The sequence below is a fragment of the Scleropages formosus genome, chromosome 9 (genome assembly GCF_900964775.1).
Source record: "Scleropages formosus chromosome 9, fSclFor1.1, whole genome shotgun sequence".
Classification (NCBI taxonomy): Eukaryota; Metazoa; Chordata; class Actinopteri; order Osteoglossiformes; family Osteoglossidae; genus Scleropages; species Scleropages formosus.
Window position 1 is genome coordinate 29,600,213 of NC_041814.1, and position 19,292 is coordinate 29,619,504.

Sequence of the window (19,292 nt, forward strand, 5' to 3'; positions counted from 1 at the left end):
CTGGGGGTGTGGCTTTCTCTGTATGGTCAATTGGAGGTGTGGATTTAAATACAAGGCCTCACTTTAAAATCGTTTCTGGATATTTTTATCTATTCCAGGTTCCAGAAATGGGGTGTGATTTCCACCACCCCCACTAGAATATCACTACAATACCAGCCCCCCTGTCTGGGTACCATAATGCTTGGCCTGCCTGGGGACCACTCTCGGACATCTGCTCGCCGGTACAAAGCTCCCGGCGCCGGTCCAGCCGCTGGACCACAACGGTCTGCAAGTCTGTGGAGCAGCTGTGTCGGAGCGACTTCTGAGCAGTGCGGACTGGGGAGCAGCTGGGGCCCCACCCTGGTGCCAGCATTCGTCCTGAGTGGAGTGTTCGTGGAGGGTGGGGGTGGAGCGCACAGAGTGGTCCAAGATGCGGAATAAATAGAAGGTTCTCCTGGCCAGGTGTCAGTATGGTGACTGGAGGTCAGTTGCTGTGTAGGGTGTTACATCCAGCTGCATACCACCACCCCCCCCCACGGCACAGGAAATACCCTCCTTACTCCATAGCCCCACAATGCATGCGGCCCCGTCGCCAAGGAAACAATTCATCCCAGTTAAGCACCAGTGATGGATCACACCGGTTCCTGAGTTGGACCAGGGATGGTCTGCAATGGACCGAGATGTGGGGCACGAACACACCAACACCGGTGCGCACAGTCACACACTAATGTTTCTGTACGCAGACTCACACACACATAGAAATGCATGACATATAAAAGAAAAATTACAGGAATCCTAGGAAATTCCAAACACCACGTATACAATTTTATAATATACCATTTTAAATAAATGGAAACAAAATATAAATAATTTCAAATAAATTGTTTTCTTTCACTGGTATTTCTTCCCGGATAACCTTTATTAACACTCACGAAAAGACTGCAAAAATGAGGACTGAAAACACTCCAAAAAAAAAAAGAAAACTGTGAAATTGCTCCGATATGAGCGTTCGCGATAAACTGTGGCAGTAGAAATAATTTTGATAGTCAGTTATGAATTATAACTGTTCAGAGACTTCAGGCAATAAATCCAAAGTATATTTTCAACTGGCGACAGACGATTCTGTTATGGTTCTACATCCCGGAGGCGCTTCTCCGAACACAGCGCGCCCCCCCCACCACCACCCACCCCCCCAACTCTGTCGGGACAGAAACACTATTAAATACAGGTGCTGACAGTCAAAATTAAGGGCTGAATTAAGACCCCTGGAAGTGACTGCAGTTGCGGTTGAACGTGGTTGTGTTGCTCAACCGCACTGGCGGTGGGTGTGAGGAATGGGGCACAGATGTGGTTTGGGTCCCCACCCCCCCAGGCTTATTTCAAGAATAAGGGATCTATGTGGGGAGTAGGGGGGGGGGGGGGGACAACCCGTTACAGAAAATCCTGCTGGGTGTTAGAGAGCTGGAACATGTCCATCAACGTCGTGTCAATTGTGAGCACGGCGGGGTTTGGGGGGACTGGGAAGTGTTGGAGGGAAACGATCTCAATGATGCCCTGCAGGAGTGTGAGCCTGTGTGTGTGTGTGTGTGTGTGTGTGTGTGTGTGTGACAGAGAGATATGAGCTCACCTCGCCCAGTGCTGTAGTGCTGCAGCTTGTCACTGTAGATGGTCTCCTTTATGTACGCTCTCTTCCTGCAGGAGACAGAGACACTGTCTCAGTGTGATGAGACAAAAGTTTCAAGTTCCAGTGAGTCAAGACAAACATCTCAGCTTGACAAGACTAAAAGTCGTCCAGAAAGATTGACCAGAAAAGACTCTCAGTGCAAACTTGACAAAACCATGTAACCATGCAGCGTAGGCAGACAAACGTGTCAGTGATGGCAGATGAAAGTTTTAGTGTGACAAGACAAAAAGTCTCAGTGTGGTCTAAACAAAAGTCTCAGTGCAGTCAGACAAAAGTCACAGTGTGACCAAATGAAAAATCTCAGTGTGAGCAAATGAAACCTTTCGGTGGAAACCTACAAGAAGCCTCAATGAGACTAAACAATAATCTTCATGTGAACAGACAAAAGATGCCTGTGATCAAATGAAAGTCTCAGTGTAGGGGTGCAATGTTGGGTTCAGTTCTGTTCTGTGTGGTGCGTTAAGATGGTTCGGGTTCGGTCCATCAGGAAGTGTGTTGTGCCGACGTTGAGTCGGAGGTGGGTGTGATGGCTCAAGTACGAGGTGAGGACCGGGCACCTGCTGCACACAATGGAGATGGCCACCAGGGACACGACCAGCACCACCCCGGCCGCCGCTGAGCCCGCGATCAGGGGAAGCTGCTCCCTCAGCTCCGACTTGTACTCGTCTGCGACAGGAAGAGGAGGAACGAGAAAGGGATGGGGCAGGAAAGAAGAGGAAGAGGAAGAGGAGGCAGGGAGAGGTGAGGTCGAGCAACAGTAGGTGTGCTTTGGGAAAAAAGGGGTGGCATACAGATTGTTAAATGACACTTTGTGTCGAAGCCGTGACATAATCACCAGTCGGAGCACTGGCTCCTCTTCTTAGGAAAAATTTGAGTTATGAATTGTCAAAGACAACAACATTTTCCGTGGTTTGTTTGAAAGTACATTTTCTTCGCTGTTTTCTAGGGAAGAAAGATTTCCATCTGTGGAGGAGAAAAGGCAACCTGCGGTTCCCTGCCAAGTCGATAGATGGCAGTAAAGAGCACCCACATACAGAAATGTGGGCGCCACCTTAATTCAACTCACCTCCACGTTGTTTACAACTCACGTCTGTGGTTCCTGAGTGTCGATGATCGATGACAAGATGAGGAACGTTGTATGTGTTGAATCGCTCAACAATCATCATTAAATAACAGCTTGCGGCGATTACATGTTTTCATCTTTATAAACTAGTGTTCTTTTAAATGTAGCAAAAAATACTGAAATTAAAAATCATATTTATATATAATATTCATATAATAAACAGCTATAGTTTTAATTATTATAGCTGTAGCCAATATTTTTGGTGAAGCTAATATGGTAACATTTTTACATTTAGCTGATGCTTTTCTCCAAAGTGACTTGTAATGTTCAGCTGCTTTATAACAATTTACTGTTTTATACAGCAGGCAATTTTTTTTTCTATTAATGTAATTTTAGGGTAAGTACCTTGCTCAAGGGTATTGCAACTGGGGGTGAGGTTTGAACCTCTAACCTTTGGCTCCAAAGGGAGCAGGTCTAATCACTGCACAACCAGCTGTCCTTTTTTATTTTATTCAATTTAATTTGCTGACAGTGATTTAGAGGGTAAAAGTCACTTTAGAGTTACAAACAAAACAAATTTAAATTCCCAAAACAGACTTCCAGTCCCAGCTGTGTTCGTAAACTGAGGAGCCAGACTGCGACATCTTTCAAATCAATAATCCCATTCTAAATCAATTGTTTGCGCTTGTATAAATCTGTGCCCATGTGCCACACCATCCTCTCTTTCCGGAACATTCAGGGCACTTATACACGTCCACTTATTCATTTACTGCACGCACCCATCTGGCGAGATGCAGTAATAACCTGGACTTGAGATCAAAAGGTGGCCGGAGTGACTCCCAGGAGGCATCCAGGTGTTGTAACCTAAATATTGCTTTGGTAAGAAATATAACAATCCTCAGAAATGGATGCACCGCTAATCTATACTTGGGTCAAACCCCCTGCTGAGTAAATGGTGATATTTATAAGATTTTAGCGAGAAATTGAGTGCGCGCCTCGGTGACTCCTTCCCTCGCTCCCAGGGTCAGCAGCCTCTCAAGGCAAAGACCGAGGACAAGTGACCGCACCTATGACATGGCCTTTTCGGTGAGGACCGGACCATGAAACATCCCACCACGTTAATTATCAGCATCTGAGACCGGAAGGGACCCAGGTCCTCGGTCAGAAGGCTGCTGAAAGTGGACACTTTTCAAAGGTACCTGCCTAAGAACCCTCATACAGCCTCACCTGCACAGTTTTTTTACCACATTATTGGTCATGACTGAGGGGGCTGTGGTGGCGCAGTGGGTTAGACCGGGTCCTGCTCTCTGGTGGGTCTGGGGTTTGAGTCCCACTTGGGGTGTCTTGTGATGGACTGGCATCCTGTCCTGGGTGTGTCCCCTCCCCCTCCAGCCTTATGCCCTGAGTTGCCGGGTTAGGCTCTAGTTCTCCACATCCCTGTATGGGACAAGTGGTTCAGAAACTCTGTGTGTGTCTTTTTCTCAGAGTGAGATACAACAGGGAGTAAGCAAGTTTCTTCCAGCCAAGAACAGCAAAATTAACCTTACTGAACTCAGGCAAAGCGCCAGGGGTAGAGGCCATTAAAACGCTGTCCAAATGGGCCAACTTGTGCCAAGATCAATCCCTTTGGGGCACCAAGCGGGTGGAGCACTTGGGTGCCCTGCCCTTGTGGATCAGGGTGGGAGGGGTATCCTGATGCTCTCTTTTGCCTGTGTGATGGGACACCACTGTCACCATGCTTGAGTTCATTTGGCACACGCGTGACTTGGAGAAGCACCCCGTGTGTTTAACATCGCTACGGCAACCAGGCTATCCGGGCACCCTCCTTAAGATAGGCCAGATGGCTGCTCTCCACAACAGCCCCTAAATGCAACCTTTCTCAGACATGTTGCTACTGTGGAAAGTGAGCCCCCTACCAGTATTCTACCCTGTACAGTTTGGACCCCAGCATACACACAGCCCCCCAGCCCAGCTCCTTCACACTCAGTCAGACTCTCAGAGCACTGCTCCAGACCTCAGCTCATGCATCGTCTCTTAAGAAACAGCTGCCATTAACACTTACCCCAGCTTCACCTCTAAATAAGACCAATCTGTTCCCCTAAAATATAGCCCTTGGGCTCCCAGCGGCCCCCGGTGACTCCCAGCGAGCAGAACCATAATCCATAAAGCGTGTCGGAGTCCAGATTCCAGACGGAAGCTCCGAGCTCATCTTGACCACCACTCGGAAAACACTTCCAATACAATTAGGTCATATTACTTTGAAGCTTTTAGCAGTTCTATGGGAGGTCGATATCGGGTCCAACTGCTGCGTCCCAGGGGACAGAACCAATCTACAACAGATGTCCTTCATATAATCTTTGAGCTGCTTCCAAAAAATGAATCTTCAGAATCTTAAGTCAAAAAGAATCTTCCGTATTTCATTCAGAATAAATATTCCACCAGCTGACACACACTGATGTTGCCGGTTCACAAGGATAAAACACTGGATCCTCATTACAAACAGTCCACTTGCAAACTTTCGAAGATATGAACGCTCTACATCTTATTTGCTTTTATTATGTTCTGTGCACCAAACTTGAACGGGGGGTGGGACCACCTTAACTGAACTCACCTCCTCCATGTTTGCAGCTCCAGGATGTTGTTCCTGGGTGTCGGTGATCAAAAACAAGACGGGAGATTTTGCACGTGTTCATGATCCCATGAACTGGCCACCAATCATTATAAATTAGTGACATAACTGGCTTTTGTTTATTGCAACTGTGCCCAGTCATTCTGGAGAACTTAATATGTCAATACTCAGCATATGGCTTGTTTTTTTTTTTTTTTCTGTTTTTCGGTAATTTCACACACACACACGCACATTTCCTGAACCGCTTGTCCCATACGGGGTCACGGGGAACCGGAGCCTACCCGACAACACAGGGCGTAAGGCTGGAGGGGGAGGGGACACACCCAGGATGGGACGCCAGTCCGCCGCAAGGCACCCCAAGTGGGACTTGAACCCTAGACCCACCGGAGAGCAGGACCCGGTCCAACCCACTGCACCACCGCGCCCCCCTCAGTAATTTCAAATTAGTTTTAATTTTAATGTAGCACTAATGAAATATTAAAATAAAAAGATTTATAGAATGTTTTTTATATATCATTATGTGAGGTTTTTACAGAATGCAACCCTTGAATTAACTGAAGGATTTTCCTGTTGCAAAGCTTCTATTCATTGTGACTTAGTGGTAAAAGCGACTTTTTGAGTTACAAACAAATTGAGTTATGAACAGATTTCCAGTCCGAAACTGTGCATGTAAGATGGGCAGCCAGTGTACTTTCTTTGTCATATTTGTGGGTGCCAGTAATGCATGTTGCTGTTACAGCTCAGAAGTGCGTGTTCCTATTTGTTTCAGTAAAGTGTGTATGTGTGTTACTCAATAGTGCACGCACACACACCCAGTCATAAATGGCACCAGTGTAGCAGGTGTTGACACACTGCAAGCCTTCCAGGCCCCGGTGCCTCATAATAAATCACACTAACTGGTAATCACTGCTGAGAGCTCTAGGACGGCTCCCCGGTTGCACAGGGTGTCCTGCAAATCCATTTGTTGGGCGTTTTGTACGAACACTGTGCCCTTGTCGTGCAGCCTTTGCCCCAAACACATCCCCATGCGTGATGATACCCAGAATCCCGCACATGGCTCCCTCAAACATGCCCACTAGTCACAACACCCCCAGCCTCCTACCGAAAAGCTTCCAGCACCCCCATCCCCCAACCCTCCCACCCCACAGTAACGGGTCAGCCCACTCACCATCTGTCAGCGTCTGGAAGCACATCTTGCCGCTGTACCTGCCGAAACCTGCGACGGTGCGAGCGCGGACCTGGACCTCGTACACGGTGCCGGGTTTGAGTCCCTCCAGGCGCACCGTGTTGGTCTGACTCCGCACCACTGAAGAGTTGGACTCCGGGTGGTCCTGAGAAGGGTGTCGGGGGGGTGAGGGGGGGTCGAGGAGAGACAGGGGGAGATGTGGAGATGGGTGCCTTTCATTTCGTGTGCCCTGTTACTCAAGCTTCCCCATCACATCTGATCTTAGCAGTGCTGTCACGTAAAATGTAAGTAAATATTTAAATATTCCCTTGTAAGCGAGAGAAAGACATAAATCACAAGCATAAGAAAAAGCACAAAAATAGCTACTCCCCGCAAGCAGCGTAACCCCTAATCTGCCTCTGAAGTGCACATCATAATCCATATCCACACTTGAACGAACAGGAAAATTCCACCGTTGGCATCCAGTGCCAAACTAACACATTAAAGTTAAAACTCTGAAGTGGCAACACAGTACGAGCAATATATTTATTATAGTGTCATCTATCACCCCCATCTTTATAATATTTATATTATTTCTATATTTAGCCCTGCTGCTATTTTAACTTCCATGCTCATATTACTTTGATGTGCTCATACACACACACACACACACACACACACACACATTTTCAGAACCGCTTGTCCCAGACGGGGTCACGGGGAACCGGAGCCTACCCGGCAACACAGGGCGTAAGGCCGGAGGGGGAGGGGACATACCCAGGACGGGACGCCAGTCCGCCGCAAGGCACCCCAAGCGGGATTCGAACCCCAGACCCACTGGAGAGCAGGACTGTGGCCCAGTGCTCATACACATCCCGGTAAATAAATGTGCAATTTCTACAGTGTTTCTTGTATTTTCCTCAGTTTCTTTACTCTGATCCTATTACTTTGCTGTTGTTGTTATAGTAAATGTGTCTGAAACACCACCCATTGTGCAAATATGCCCCATAAATGACTTTTTTACACAGATATTAATGGTGGTGAAGATGAACATGGATCCTTTTGTAATGTGGACCATTTCCTCCCAGTAAAGAAGCAAACTGGAGTAAAGTATATTGAAATGGGTTGCAGCGGTAAGGAGGTCATTCGAGGTGACCTTTAACCGCCCTTTATCCCGCATTGTACAGTCTGAGCCGAGGTGTATTTTTAATCATGCAGAAAGGCGGTGCGGATGTCCTGCCCGCTGCCAGCACCTGACAAGGAAAGTGTGGAACCCCTCGTCACCTGGGACAAAGGCTCAGTCTCCCCCGACCTCAGGGAAGGGTACCTAACCGTGTAGAGGTCACACACAGAGCTGGGCTCTGATTGGTGGAGCCTTGGACCTCATGAGAGACATATTTGACCAGACAGCACTGAGACCTTATTCATTTTTTAAAACAATTTTCACATTTCTGCTGCCAAATACAGAAGTCAAATGAACCGCACACTTCATCTGCGCGTGACTGGACATCGGCCGACCGGACACTGAAATGCCTGAACAGTCCAGTGCATCACAATATTATTTTTAAAACATGTTTTCAAGAATTCACTGCCAAATTCTCTGAAATGTATTTCCAAACCATTTTATTTCAGTGTGTGACGATATTTAACTGCATAAAACTTTTAGTGAAAAAATTCTATTTAAATGTAGATTTTGCGAGTAAGTGTCAAAAACACTGTTGGCAGCGTGGCGTCATGATCACGAGTCACTTTTCTTGAGATGTTTGTTAATCGATGAAATTAAACCAAAATCATTAAGAAAAATACTTTACATTTTAACAAACTTTGAATTTAAAGTGATTTTCAAGCTTACAGCTCAATTAATTAGTTTATTTGTTTTGTGAAATGTGTAATTGGAAGGAATTTTTTGCACCAGCACTAAAAATCACTCTTATGGAGAGAACTGGTGATTTTTCTACCTAGTGGTAGGATGGGGGGACAAAATGATGTAAAAAAAAAAGGGACAGCTGGTTGTGTAGTGGTTAGTACTACTGTCCTTGGCCCAAAAAGTCACAGGTTTGATCCCCCCCCTAAATTGCTCCACTAAAATCATCTAGCTTTATAAATGGGTGAATAATTGTAATTACACTAATGTTGTAAGTTCTTTAGTGAAAATTATCAGCTAGACAAATGCAAAAAAAGTTATTTCAATATATCAAATAATCTACATGCATGAAATAAAAAGGTGCTCAATGCAGAACCAGTGAGGAATGAATTTATATGCTGTGCACGGTGTTACTGCTTGTTGTCCCTCGCCTTGCACACATCAAAAAATCACGTTAAAAAAAGTCACGGATAAGATCCTTCGGACTGAGAGGTCAATGCTATAACCCCCCCCCACCCCCCGCCCCCAGTTTGCTTAAGACAGGATGAACTCTCTCCGTTTCAGCTCTTGCACATCAACGGCGTCGCAACTTTGCTTTATCGTTGCGAGAACAGCGAACGCTCTTTTTTCTCGAGCGAGCTCGTCGGTGAGCCACAAGCGGGTGTTTCAGGAACGCAGCAGCGGTGTCGCGGCACAGCAGCACGACGGCATCGCGTCACCGCATCGCGAGCAGGTCGTCTGATCCTCAAACCGCCTCCTTACGGCATTTTCCCTGCCCTTCTCTTCACTCGCTTCCCTCACGGCTTCAGATGAATAACCCACAGAGCTAGTGTTAGCAACTCCCACACCCCCCCAGATCGCGAGAATGCTGAGTCCCGAGGCATAACAAGGGAGGTGAGGGGGTTTCGCAGGTGAGCGCTCAGCAGGAGGCCGCCGCTCCGGCTCAAACTTCCTCTACAGAGGGAAGACAGGAGTAGAGTAGCAAAAGGACGAGCACGATTTTGCTTTGTGGGAAATGAATCAAAATGATGTTCTCACACACACGCGCACACACACACATCTCTGTTTCCCTCACAACAGCTTTAGGCTCGCGGCTAATTAGCGGAGGAGAGAAGAGCGCCGATTGTCCTTGATTTAGTGTTGTCTGAAGTGCCTTAGACACTAATTACGGAATAAGACTAATTTATTCCAAGAATATGATTATCACCAAATAAAAGAAACAGAGGCGAACTCAGAGGTTATTACTGAAAATGTTTTTTTTTTTAATGTTATTTTTTCCTCATTTTCTTCAAAGAAAAGGCCGCAAATGACAAAAAAAAGACCAGAGAAGAATAAAAAGTGTCTAATGCTCCTTCTTCCTTTCTTGAGAGCATGCCAGGAGAAATGTCAGGAGCGTCCCCGTGCCGCTGATGGTGCCACACATTGCTGGCCCCTGGACCGCATTTCAGATCTAATCAACACATCATACTAATTGGCATGCTAATTGGCATCTGCTGCTGGGGGAGGGGGGTGGAGCCACAACAGGCCCCGCCCTCTTTTGTTTCCACATTCGCAGCGATGCGATGGCCACTGGGGTTTTTTTGCCGGTGCGGAGACTCCTGCATTGGGACGTGCAGGTGTGTATGAGTGTGTTAGATGGTGTGTGTACTATAGAGGCCTGGGAGAGTCTGACCAAGTGTAGGTAGCTAGGTCTTTGAGATGGGAAAGTTATTGTTACATTTATTTCTTTAACTAGTGCTTTTCTCGAAAGTACTCAAAATGTTAAGCTACTGACAATTATTTACCCATTTTATACAGCTGGGTAATTCTACTGTAGTAACTAAGAGCAGTTACCTTACTCAAGGGTACTGAAGCCAGGGGTTGGATTTGAACCTGCAATCGAAAGTCGAAAGGCAGCTGCTCTAACTGTTACGCTACCAGCTGCCCCTTTTTTAGGATATGATATTATTTTTTTCAAGTTTTGATGTTTTGAACAAGTGCATTTTACTGTGTGTGTAAATTTACATGTCCTCTTTCTTCCTTTTCATCTGCATCCCAGCTCCTCCTGGTATGTTGGCCATGATGGGGAGCCACCTAAGAGAGTGAAGACTTCGAAGAGTTCATACGATTAAGCCCCGTTACTCCATCACTACGTCGGGAAACATGGCCTGGGGAAGAATGGTGGTGTGGTCAGGACAGTATTTCAATGTCAGGGGCTCTGTCGTCTGCCGGTGGAACGAAAACCACTGTTTCTCTGACAGATATTTATAGACACGCCGCGTGCAGCGGGCGGTAATGGAGAGAGATGTGCACGCCGGAAAAAAAAAAAAGCAGCATGACAGGGAGCGAGATAGAGGGATGCTGGGGATGATGGAGAACATATAGGTTATAAACACAAGACACAAATGAAAAATTCCTGTTCGGAAGGGCCCAGATTTGCCGGAAATTTCCAATTCCTTCAAATTAAAAACCTTCCTAGCCTCCCAGGAGCATCTTAGCAACAGAATATGTCAGCGAAACATAAATAAAAGATTGAAAAGTGAAACTGATGAGACAATGAAGCTGAAAGGGAATCGGAGACGGAGGGAGAGAGTTAATATTTCAAATTGCTCTACTTTTTAAATGACGGTTGAGCTTTAAGAAGGTGCTGCTGCGTGGAATACGCTGCGTGTTCATCTGACAAAGTCCTATTCATTATACATCATTGCCGGGTGGCGCCGTGGCTCAGCAAGCAGCACTGCAGCCTTGCAGATCCCCGTTCGGGGTTCGAATGAGGACTCGAGCTGTTGGCTCATGTGGTCGGGCCTCCCAGCGTTGGCGTCGGTCTTTCCCGGATGCTCTGGGTTTCTTCCCATGTTTTAAAGACTCGCTGCTCAGGGTGTAAGTGTTGGTTCTAAATTGTCGATTGTCCTGCTGGAACAGGAGGGTTACAGCATCCTAACTGCCTGGTCCTCCATGACCTTCAGTGGATAAGTGGCTGCCGGACACACGTGGATGAATGGTGCAACTTTTCAAAAGCTGAAACCCAAAACTCAGAGGGAAGATGAAGAGATTACGGAGAGGGGAGGTAGCTTCGCACCCGCTGTTCTATCCCACCTGACATTCTCATGACCTTCGCCTTGGTTTGTCCCTGATCCTCCACGTTGGCTCTGCAATTCCATGTCAATCAGTCTTGAGAAGGGAAAACATCTAATGATGCCCATGAGGAAGATCAGGGCCATGTTTTGCATGTTAATCACATTCAAAAATGACCATTAATGTTCCGGGTTCCTTAAAAGACCATAGCAACCTGCTGACCCCCACCATCCCCTACCCGTAGCTCACGGATCCCTCCAGGACATGAACCGAGCTCCAAAAAAGCCTCTCTGAACCTGTCAGTCAACTTGCTGTGAAGGTCTCTTTTCAATGACACCAACACCTAGCAGCACAGAGGAGCTTCCAGCCAACAAACACACACACATACACACATGCCTACATAGCAGAAGGTTGTGTAGTGGTTCAGGACACATACCTGTAATTAAAAGGTGGCTGATCCAAGTTCTAGAAGAAACCTGCTATTGTACTATTATGAAGGACACACACACACACACACACACACACATTTTCAGAACTGCTTGTTCCATACGGGGTCACGGGGAACCGGAGCCTACCCGGTAACACAGGGTGTAAGGCCGGAGGGGGAGGGGGCACACCCAGGACGGGACACCAGTCCGCTGCAAGGCACCCCAAGTGGGACTCGAACCCCAGACCCACCAGAGAGCAGGACTGCGGCCCAACCCACTGCGCCACCACGCCCCCATTATGAAGGACATTTAGCCCAAATTTCTAATATCCAGCTAGAGAATTAAAAGCTGACTCTTTGTTGAAAAAAAGCAAAAAAAAAAAAAAAAAAACCTTCCATTCAGCAGATCCTATACTGGTTACAGTGGCTGCCTTTGGATCTCCAGCTTAGAGGTTGGAATCCCACTACCTGTTGTAAGACTCGTGAGCGAAGCAGCTGCCATACGCTGTTTGAACAAAACTAACTCAGCAGTTTAAATGGGTAAATAACTGAATGTATCCTAACATTTTTAAACAAAATAGCTAAACAAATAGAAGTAAATGTATTCATCTGATGCCTTTATTGAGGGACGCTTACAATGGGAGCTGTGTACCCAAAAATGCTTACAGTGATTTATACAATTCTTTAGGAAATTTTTACTGTGTCAAATCAAAAATCACGGTAAGCACCTTTATAAAAGGTAATATAGCAGGAGTGGAACTTGAACCATGGACGTTCACATTGGAAGCAACTGGCTCTAACCACTGCATCACTTGCTGCCTATTAAGCAACTCTTTAAGAGACAAAAAAAGCAGGAAGCCCTACAGAGGGGGTTGAAAAGATGGGACCTCTTGTATAACCATCATTTTGAGAAGGAAATGGAGAAAAAAACAAAGTAAAGACAACACAGAGCCAGAGACTGTAGAGAGACCCTACACCGCAGTTCAACTGAAGCCAAGATGCTGGATTTGAGGAGCAGTCATTCTTGGGGTCACCATAGTTTTCTAACTATTTCAAAACACACATTCCACTCCATCTCAGGAACATGGGTCTGGTGTTGTCGGTTTGAGTCCACTTCCCACATCCAAGTGCCATCGACCACCGATGGGTCCAAGTGCAGTGCACAGGGGTGATGTCAGGTGCCTCCATGGAAAGAAATCAACAGAACAAACCACTGAGGGAAACATTTAGTTGGGCGCTTGCTTTCAAACCCTGTTACAGATATTGAATATCAATTTGGGGAGTCAGAGGAGATTACAGTGCAAAAATAAGCCTAAGAAAGCACATCATCATCATCGTTGCTGTTGTAGCTTTAGCATAAATCACAGTTGGCGTCGTGGACTTGTCGAGAGATGGCGTCAGGAGGATATGCCATGGACGTGGCCAGACCATCTGCCTGGCGTCAGGCTGGAGAAGACTGGGGGAAGGGGGGCTGTTGGAGTGAGTTGCTTTGATGCAGCCATTCAGGCTGTCAATCATGCTGGATTGGCAAATGAGTCTTCAACCGGACACTATCTTTCCCTTTGTGGAGCAGACAAGCAGGAGCGTAGACATCATGGGCCCCAATCAGGGTCACCCGCCAGTGTCTGTGAGCTAAAGAGTAGATTTCCGGGAACTGGGAGGACAGCAGGAAACCATAGTGACAGGAACACCACACACCAAGCATGAGGTCTTTCAAGGGGAACCCAGGTTTCTCAACAGGTCAAAACTGTCTTTTGCTATTGATATCTGTTTCTCTAAATTTGTGAAATCAAACGATGATAATTTCATTCTGTGGGTGCTCTTGGATTATCTGAATTCCTATCCCCCTGCAGTGTGTGCAGTGGGCTCCATAAAGTATGCAGAGAGCAATGTAGTATATGCAGTGGATGTGTCGGCATGTGCAGTGATCTCTGCAGTGTTTGCAGTATGGTTTGTAAAGTGTGTAGTAGGTTCTGTAGGGTGTGCAGTGGGTTCTGCTGGGTGATTGTTGAGTTCTCTTGGGTGTGCAGAGGACTCTGCAGCGCGTTCACTGGTTTCTGTTGGGTACCAGCTCAGACACCAACCCATCACTCTCCTTCAAGAATCCAGCCAGATTCCTCATGGACTTCCTTTCATACAGTACTGTGCTAATGCTCTATAGCCTTTTATCACAAAGCTTCTCCGCCAATAAAATGATATAAATAGATGTAATGGCAGTGCTCTATTCTCTGTGCTTGCAGATGATTTTGGGAATTATCTGTTTTATGGCACAAATCTGGATGGTATCTTTCTCAGCACAGGTTTTGCAAACAGGAGGCCAGTAAATCTCGCAAACCTGGCAATTGGGTACAACCAGACAACCAGGATGAACGATTCAATATCCTGAAAACCCTTTTTTTAGAAAAGGACATCACAGTGAATCTGTGTTTTCTTCACTCAGGTGCATTGCGGCACTGACGTGCTCAGGGGTATTACGGAACTTGAAAGTACATCCATTAGGCACTGACCACCACATAGCAAGGGGCAGAACACCAGACGCGGGCTGTAAAAACATTTTCACTCTCTTCTGAGCATATAAACCAGCCAAATTGATGGCTTCTACTGGATTGTTCCTTCTATCCTTCCCTGTTAGCAAGTCTGCTGATTACCTTTCGCTTATGATACCTCACCGTAACTTTCTAACATGCCACCCTCACAGTTCATGACATCACAGGACCAGTTTGTAAGTACCCATAATAGTTTGTGTACAAATCCATGTTGCCAGGATCATTTTGTGAAACGGACCAGCAAATAATTAGAAAGGCTGAGACGTTTTGTTGTGTTCATTCAACGCTTGCATTTCCAACAAGGAGCGAGGTGATAAAATCAAATATCAACTAATCAAATACACTGAATAGGTCTAATCACATCCATATAATGTCAAAAATGAAAAGTAAATTTGAAACTTCTGAGAAAGCTTGTCATACCTGAATAAGCTATATAGGTCTATCTCAAGATCATGTTACCGGAACTGATAATCGGATTGGGATCTAAGACAGTGCGTTGGTCTGAGACTGCGCACAAAAAGCCAAGGCAGCTCAAAGCTCCGCGACGGATCGCTAGGTCTGATTCTGCTTGTTAGGTCAGACTCCTGAGGCCGAACCAATCATGCAGCCTTAGCTGCCCGGCCAACGGGTGCCCTTTTCATCCGGGTCCGGCCAAGCGCAGCAGTATCTTAGCAACCTTGCGTTTGCGTCGGAAGTCCTGCTCCAGTGTAATTAACAAGCTATCGTGGGGCCACAAAGGCCATTTCAACAGCTGTTTGAAAGCAATTAGGAAATGGCGGAAACGTGCGAATGGGACAGATCATGGTGTTATCGGCCTTGGGAGGACCGTGTCTGAGTCAAGTACGAAGTGAAGCTCACTGCAGATCATGGGCATTCGCAGCCAGGGAAAGTGTATGGTGATTTTCAGTACCTATTAAACCGGCCACAACAGCTCAATAGTTCCGAGGCATGAGCTGCACAACAGCCTCAGTGAAGAACAAACAATGCCTCTTGAGAAGTGGAAAGGAAAGACTTAGGCAAGTCTGAAAGAAAAAAGTCTAAGCAGGGAATCCCTACAGCGCTCATTCAGACCGTTACATTTGCTGTCCTTTGTGTATATTCTAAAGGATCTCATTACTTGGGATATCAGGGAAACAGATCTCTAACAACCTGTTTTTGCTTCGGCGAGCCTTTACCAGGGGAATACGCCGATGACTGAGCATGGAGCCGTTCTGCTCGAGTAACAATCAGCACACGATCACAGCACTTCCTGGCTTGTCTGTTTATGTGCTCCAGTATGTGTGAGTTGGTGCAACGTAGCGTGAGCTGAGGGGAGGTGGGATCTGGCACGAGACGGCTGTCATGTTGCGCACAGGGATTCTGTCGACGGACCCAAATGCCGGTGCGTGTTCGTGTAGTGGGGCAGGCAAAAGAACAGTCAGGGACAGATAGGGGTAGATCGATCGTCGTACGTCGTTCCGAGGAGCAGACAAAATCAGAGCTGAGGTCACGGAGCAGAGAGTCGAGGAACTGGGGAACCAAACTGAGATGAACACAAGACGGATAAGGAATGGGGAACAAGATGGGAAACAGAGAAAGAGGCTTTCTTGCGAGTTGCGTCTTCTCTAGATGACATTCTGCAATGTGGAGCGTCAGGGCAGCCTCTTTATACCCTGCCTCCCTGATTAGTCACAGATGCGATTGTCGGGCACGCAGTCGGGGGGCATGACAATGGCAGCTTCTCAGATCAGCTGTGTCTTTAGATCAACCAGCACATAGCGGTCTTTGGGGACCCTACTGTGAATTTGCTGCAAAGGTAATGCCACTCCCTGAAGTCAAAGTCTTGTGACTGGAACTTGGGTCTTCAGCTTGGCCAGCTAACAGTGCTTCTTGCCTGGAGGTTGTTAAGGTGCGATTGGTGAAAAAGTGGGGCCAGTATCCTGTCAGGTGAAAGCTTGGATAGGTCCTCAGAACAGTCATACATAATGACTTATCAGTGATCTCTTTCAGTCAACCGCATAGATAGCTTGTCTAGTCTTAACATTGTAAGCATGTGTTGAACTGCCTTTTTTTTTTTTTTCACACAGAGTCGAACAAAGGTTTTTGTTCAACACTCCCATTTTCTTGAAATGGGAGGGCACCGGCCAATCAAAAATAGCGGAAAAAAAGAAAACCATTCCAGGGAGCAGCTCATGGAAATGAATGCAAGCAAGACAGCTGTCAGCAACAAGCCATTGTTTGTACTGTACTTTCCTGAAGGCCTTGTGAATGGAAAAACAAATCTATCTGAAATGGATTCACCAGAGCCTTACCTTCTCAGAATAGCGCAGCTCATAGTCTAGGATGATACCGTTGGGCTGTTCGGGTTGCGGCCATGAAAGCGTGATGCTGTTCATCGTAGAGCTGACCTGGTGCATGATGGGTACAATGGATGGAGCTGTTGAAACAGAAAATACATCACCCATCAGTGCATTCACCATTCACATCAGCATAGGCCAGCTGGGTCAAAATATTTGTTCTTGCTAAGACTGGTTGCAAATCTTAGGATGTCCACTGCTGTAGTAGCCTTCAGAAAATTCCCACAGAGCCTTCAAGATTAATTTCAACATTTTCATTGGCTTTCAGGCTGCAACACTGTGAAACCAGGATCTTAGCAACCTGAGATGAATAAAGCATCTGCATTTTACATGTAATTGCTTGCTTACAGATATACGGGGGTCACAACAGAAGTGTTGCGCATTCTGAGACGTACAAAAAGAACTTTATAATGTGTTACATAAACAGATGAGATGAAGTTAATCTCACTTAAAGGCTTAAATGATGTTTTGAACACAAAGCATTGCTGCAAGGTTAAAAAAAAAAATCCAGCCGAGACACCTACTAAATCATTGCAGTAATTGTGCTGGAGGAAAATATCACATTTTTGCTGAATTTCTTTTAATTAATTTTTGGCTATTTATAACAAATAAGTCTAGCAACATTATCGTAAGTTAAAACTAAAATTTTCTGCTAGGTGAAATAAATGTTGGGAGCGGTGGAAGTCCTGCGGAATAGAATACACCGCAAACCAGCAAGAATAAGTACCAAGATACTGCAAATTCTCGGGCTGTGTGTCAAGATTACTACCCTCAGGACAATGAAGGCAGTTGCAAACTTGGGTTAGAGTGCACGGTGCCTGCTGTTATGTTCGTATTGTTAAGAAACAAGAAAATGAGAGAAGAATACGAGAACAGTACCAGCTGAGGAAACGCACGAGGTAGAGTGACCATTGTGTTGTGTGTCTGATTTACCACTCGTTCGAAGAAGATACACCGCAGTGCGACCGTAACTATTTTATGATTTAACTCTGAAAGTGCGCTCCACCCCGCTGGCTCTGGAAACCCAGTGCTAGGGTATCGCTTCTGCCGGCTCATTGATTCTCCTCCCAGGGATGGAGATGAGACAACAAGCATGATGGAAATGTGGTTCGGGGGGCCTGGTGGGGGTGATGGGCTGGAGGGGGCAACAAATTGTTTGTGATTCAATATCTAAAATGCATCTGTGGAGTTGTGGAAACTGCAAATCGGTAGATTTCCATTTGGACGTGTTTATTTCTACCAATGGTGTGGAACGGCTGAACTGATGCCGATGAACCTATCAGAGCACGATGCCCCCCCCACGCTTCCTTCCTCATCCCAGGGTCTTTCCTGACGGAGTGACGGAGGCCTCGTCTTCCAACTCTCTGCCTTTTTTGACTCTTTCACGCGCTGCTGGCCAGCTCTGCACATTGTTATCAATTACCGCATGACTCCTAGCCCCTGAGTTGTGAGCTTGCAGCTAGCCCCAGGGTTTTAAATTGCTTTTGCGGCATTTTCCATAGAGTCATGGAGGAATGAAACATTGAGAAGATTTTGTCTCCATAGGCCCCATGCAGGTGTGGCTGATTCTGTGTAGGCTTAGGTATTCTGTATAGGTAGTAGCTCTTCCAGGGGACAGTTGGTAGCATAGGGGTAGAGCTACTGCTTTTGGACCCAAAGGCCATAGGTTTGATCCCCACTTCCGGTTGTAGTACTCTTGAGCAACTCACTTACCTTAAGATTGTTCTAGTAAAATAACCCAGCTATATAAATGGCAAATAATTGTAAGTTGCTTTGAAGCAAAGTGTCAGATAAATATAGGTTTGGATTTTGACATTTCTGCGACGCTGTCATGTGTATGATACTACTTTGTGCTGTTAAAATAACACACTATAATACTGACCACAGTTACATACCAGTCTACCTCCAGCTATTTTCGTCCTACGTCTTGGAGGCTCTCCATGCGGACTCTTAGAGGTGTGCCACAGGGATCAATGCTGGGTCCCAACCTCTTTCCACTTTGCACTACATATCATGGTTTTGTTATTCCAGATGGTTTTACAAATCACTGCAAAGACTATATTATAGGCTAGGGCAGGATATGGTTGTACTTTGTTAATCCCTGCACAGAAATTCACTCAAAGTGGCAGGATGACAACGAACCTCTCTTTTTCCTCTTAGCTGACACCACTGACCAGGTGGCTGGCAACCTCCTGAAACTGTACCTATCCAGATGGGCATCCTTCTCATCCATGCAACTGTGATTCTGTCATGGTTAGCATAACAGAATGTGTATTTTACCATTCTGTGTTATCCAAAAAGCTGCTGCATGACTCGTCTTTGACAAGCTAATACATTTTCATGTCACATCTCTCCTTGTCTCCATTCACTTTGACAGATCGAAACCCTTGTTAAGTCCTTTCTTTCGGGTCTGCCGGGAACACACCTCTGCAATATGCAATCTAGGGTCATCTGACTGTCCAATCTCTGAAAGCTCCTAAATCGCAATCACTTCTCTTCTCCACCTTGGCCACACAATGGTGGAGCAATCTCCTCTTAGTCAGAA

General features: G+C 46.2%; 1 protein-coding gene across 4 annotated transcripts in view; it reads right to left on the reverse strand.

The window, feature by feature from the left end:
• ephb1 (EPH receptor B1) overlaps positions 1-19,292 on the reverse strand; it is a 200,350-nt gene that overhangs the window by 26,638 nt on the left and 154,420 nt on the right. For all 4 annotated transcript variants that reach the window (XM_029254619.1, XM_029254617.1, XM_018726413.2 and 1 more), the window contains exons 6-9: positions 16,703-16,827; positions 6,524-6,686; positions 2,221-2,329; positions 1,607-1,671 (exon numbers count right to left, since the gene is read on the reverse strand). In XM_029254619.1, coding sequence (XP_029110452.1) covers positions 1,607-1,671; positions 2,221-2,329; positions 6,524-6,686; positions 16,703-16,827 — 462 coding nt within the window. The remainder of the gene's footprint in view (positions 1-1,606; positions 1,672-2,220; positions 2,330-6,523; positions 6,687-16,702; positions 16,828-19,292) is intronic.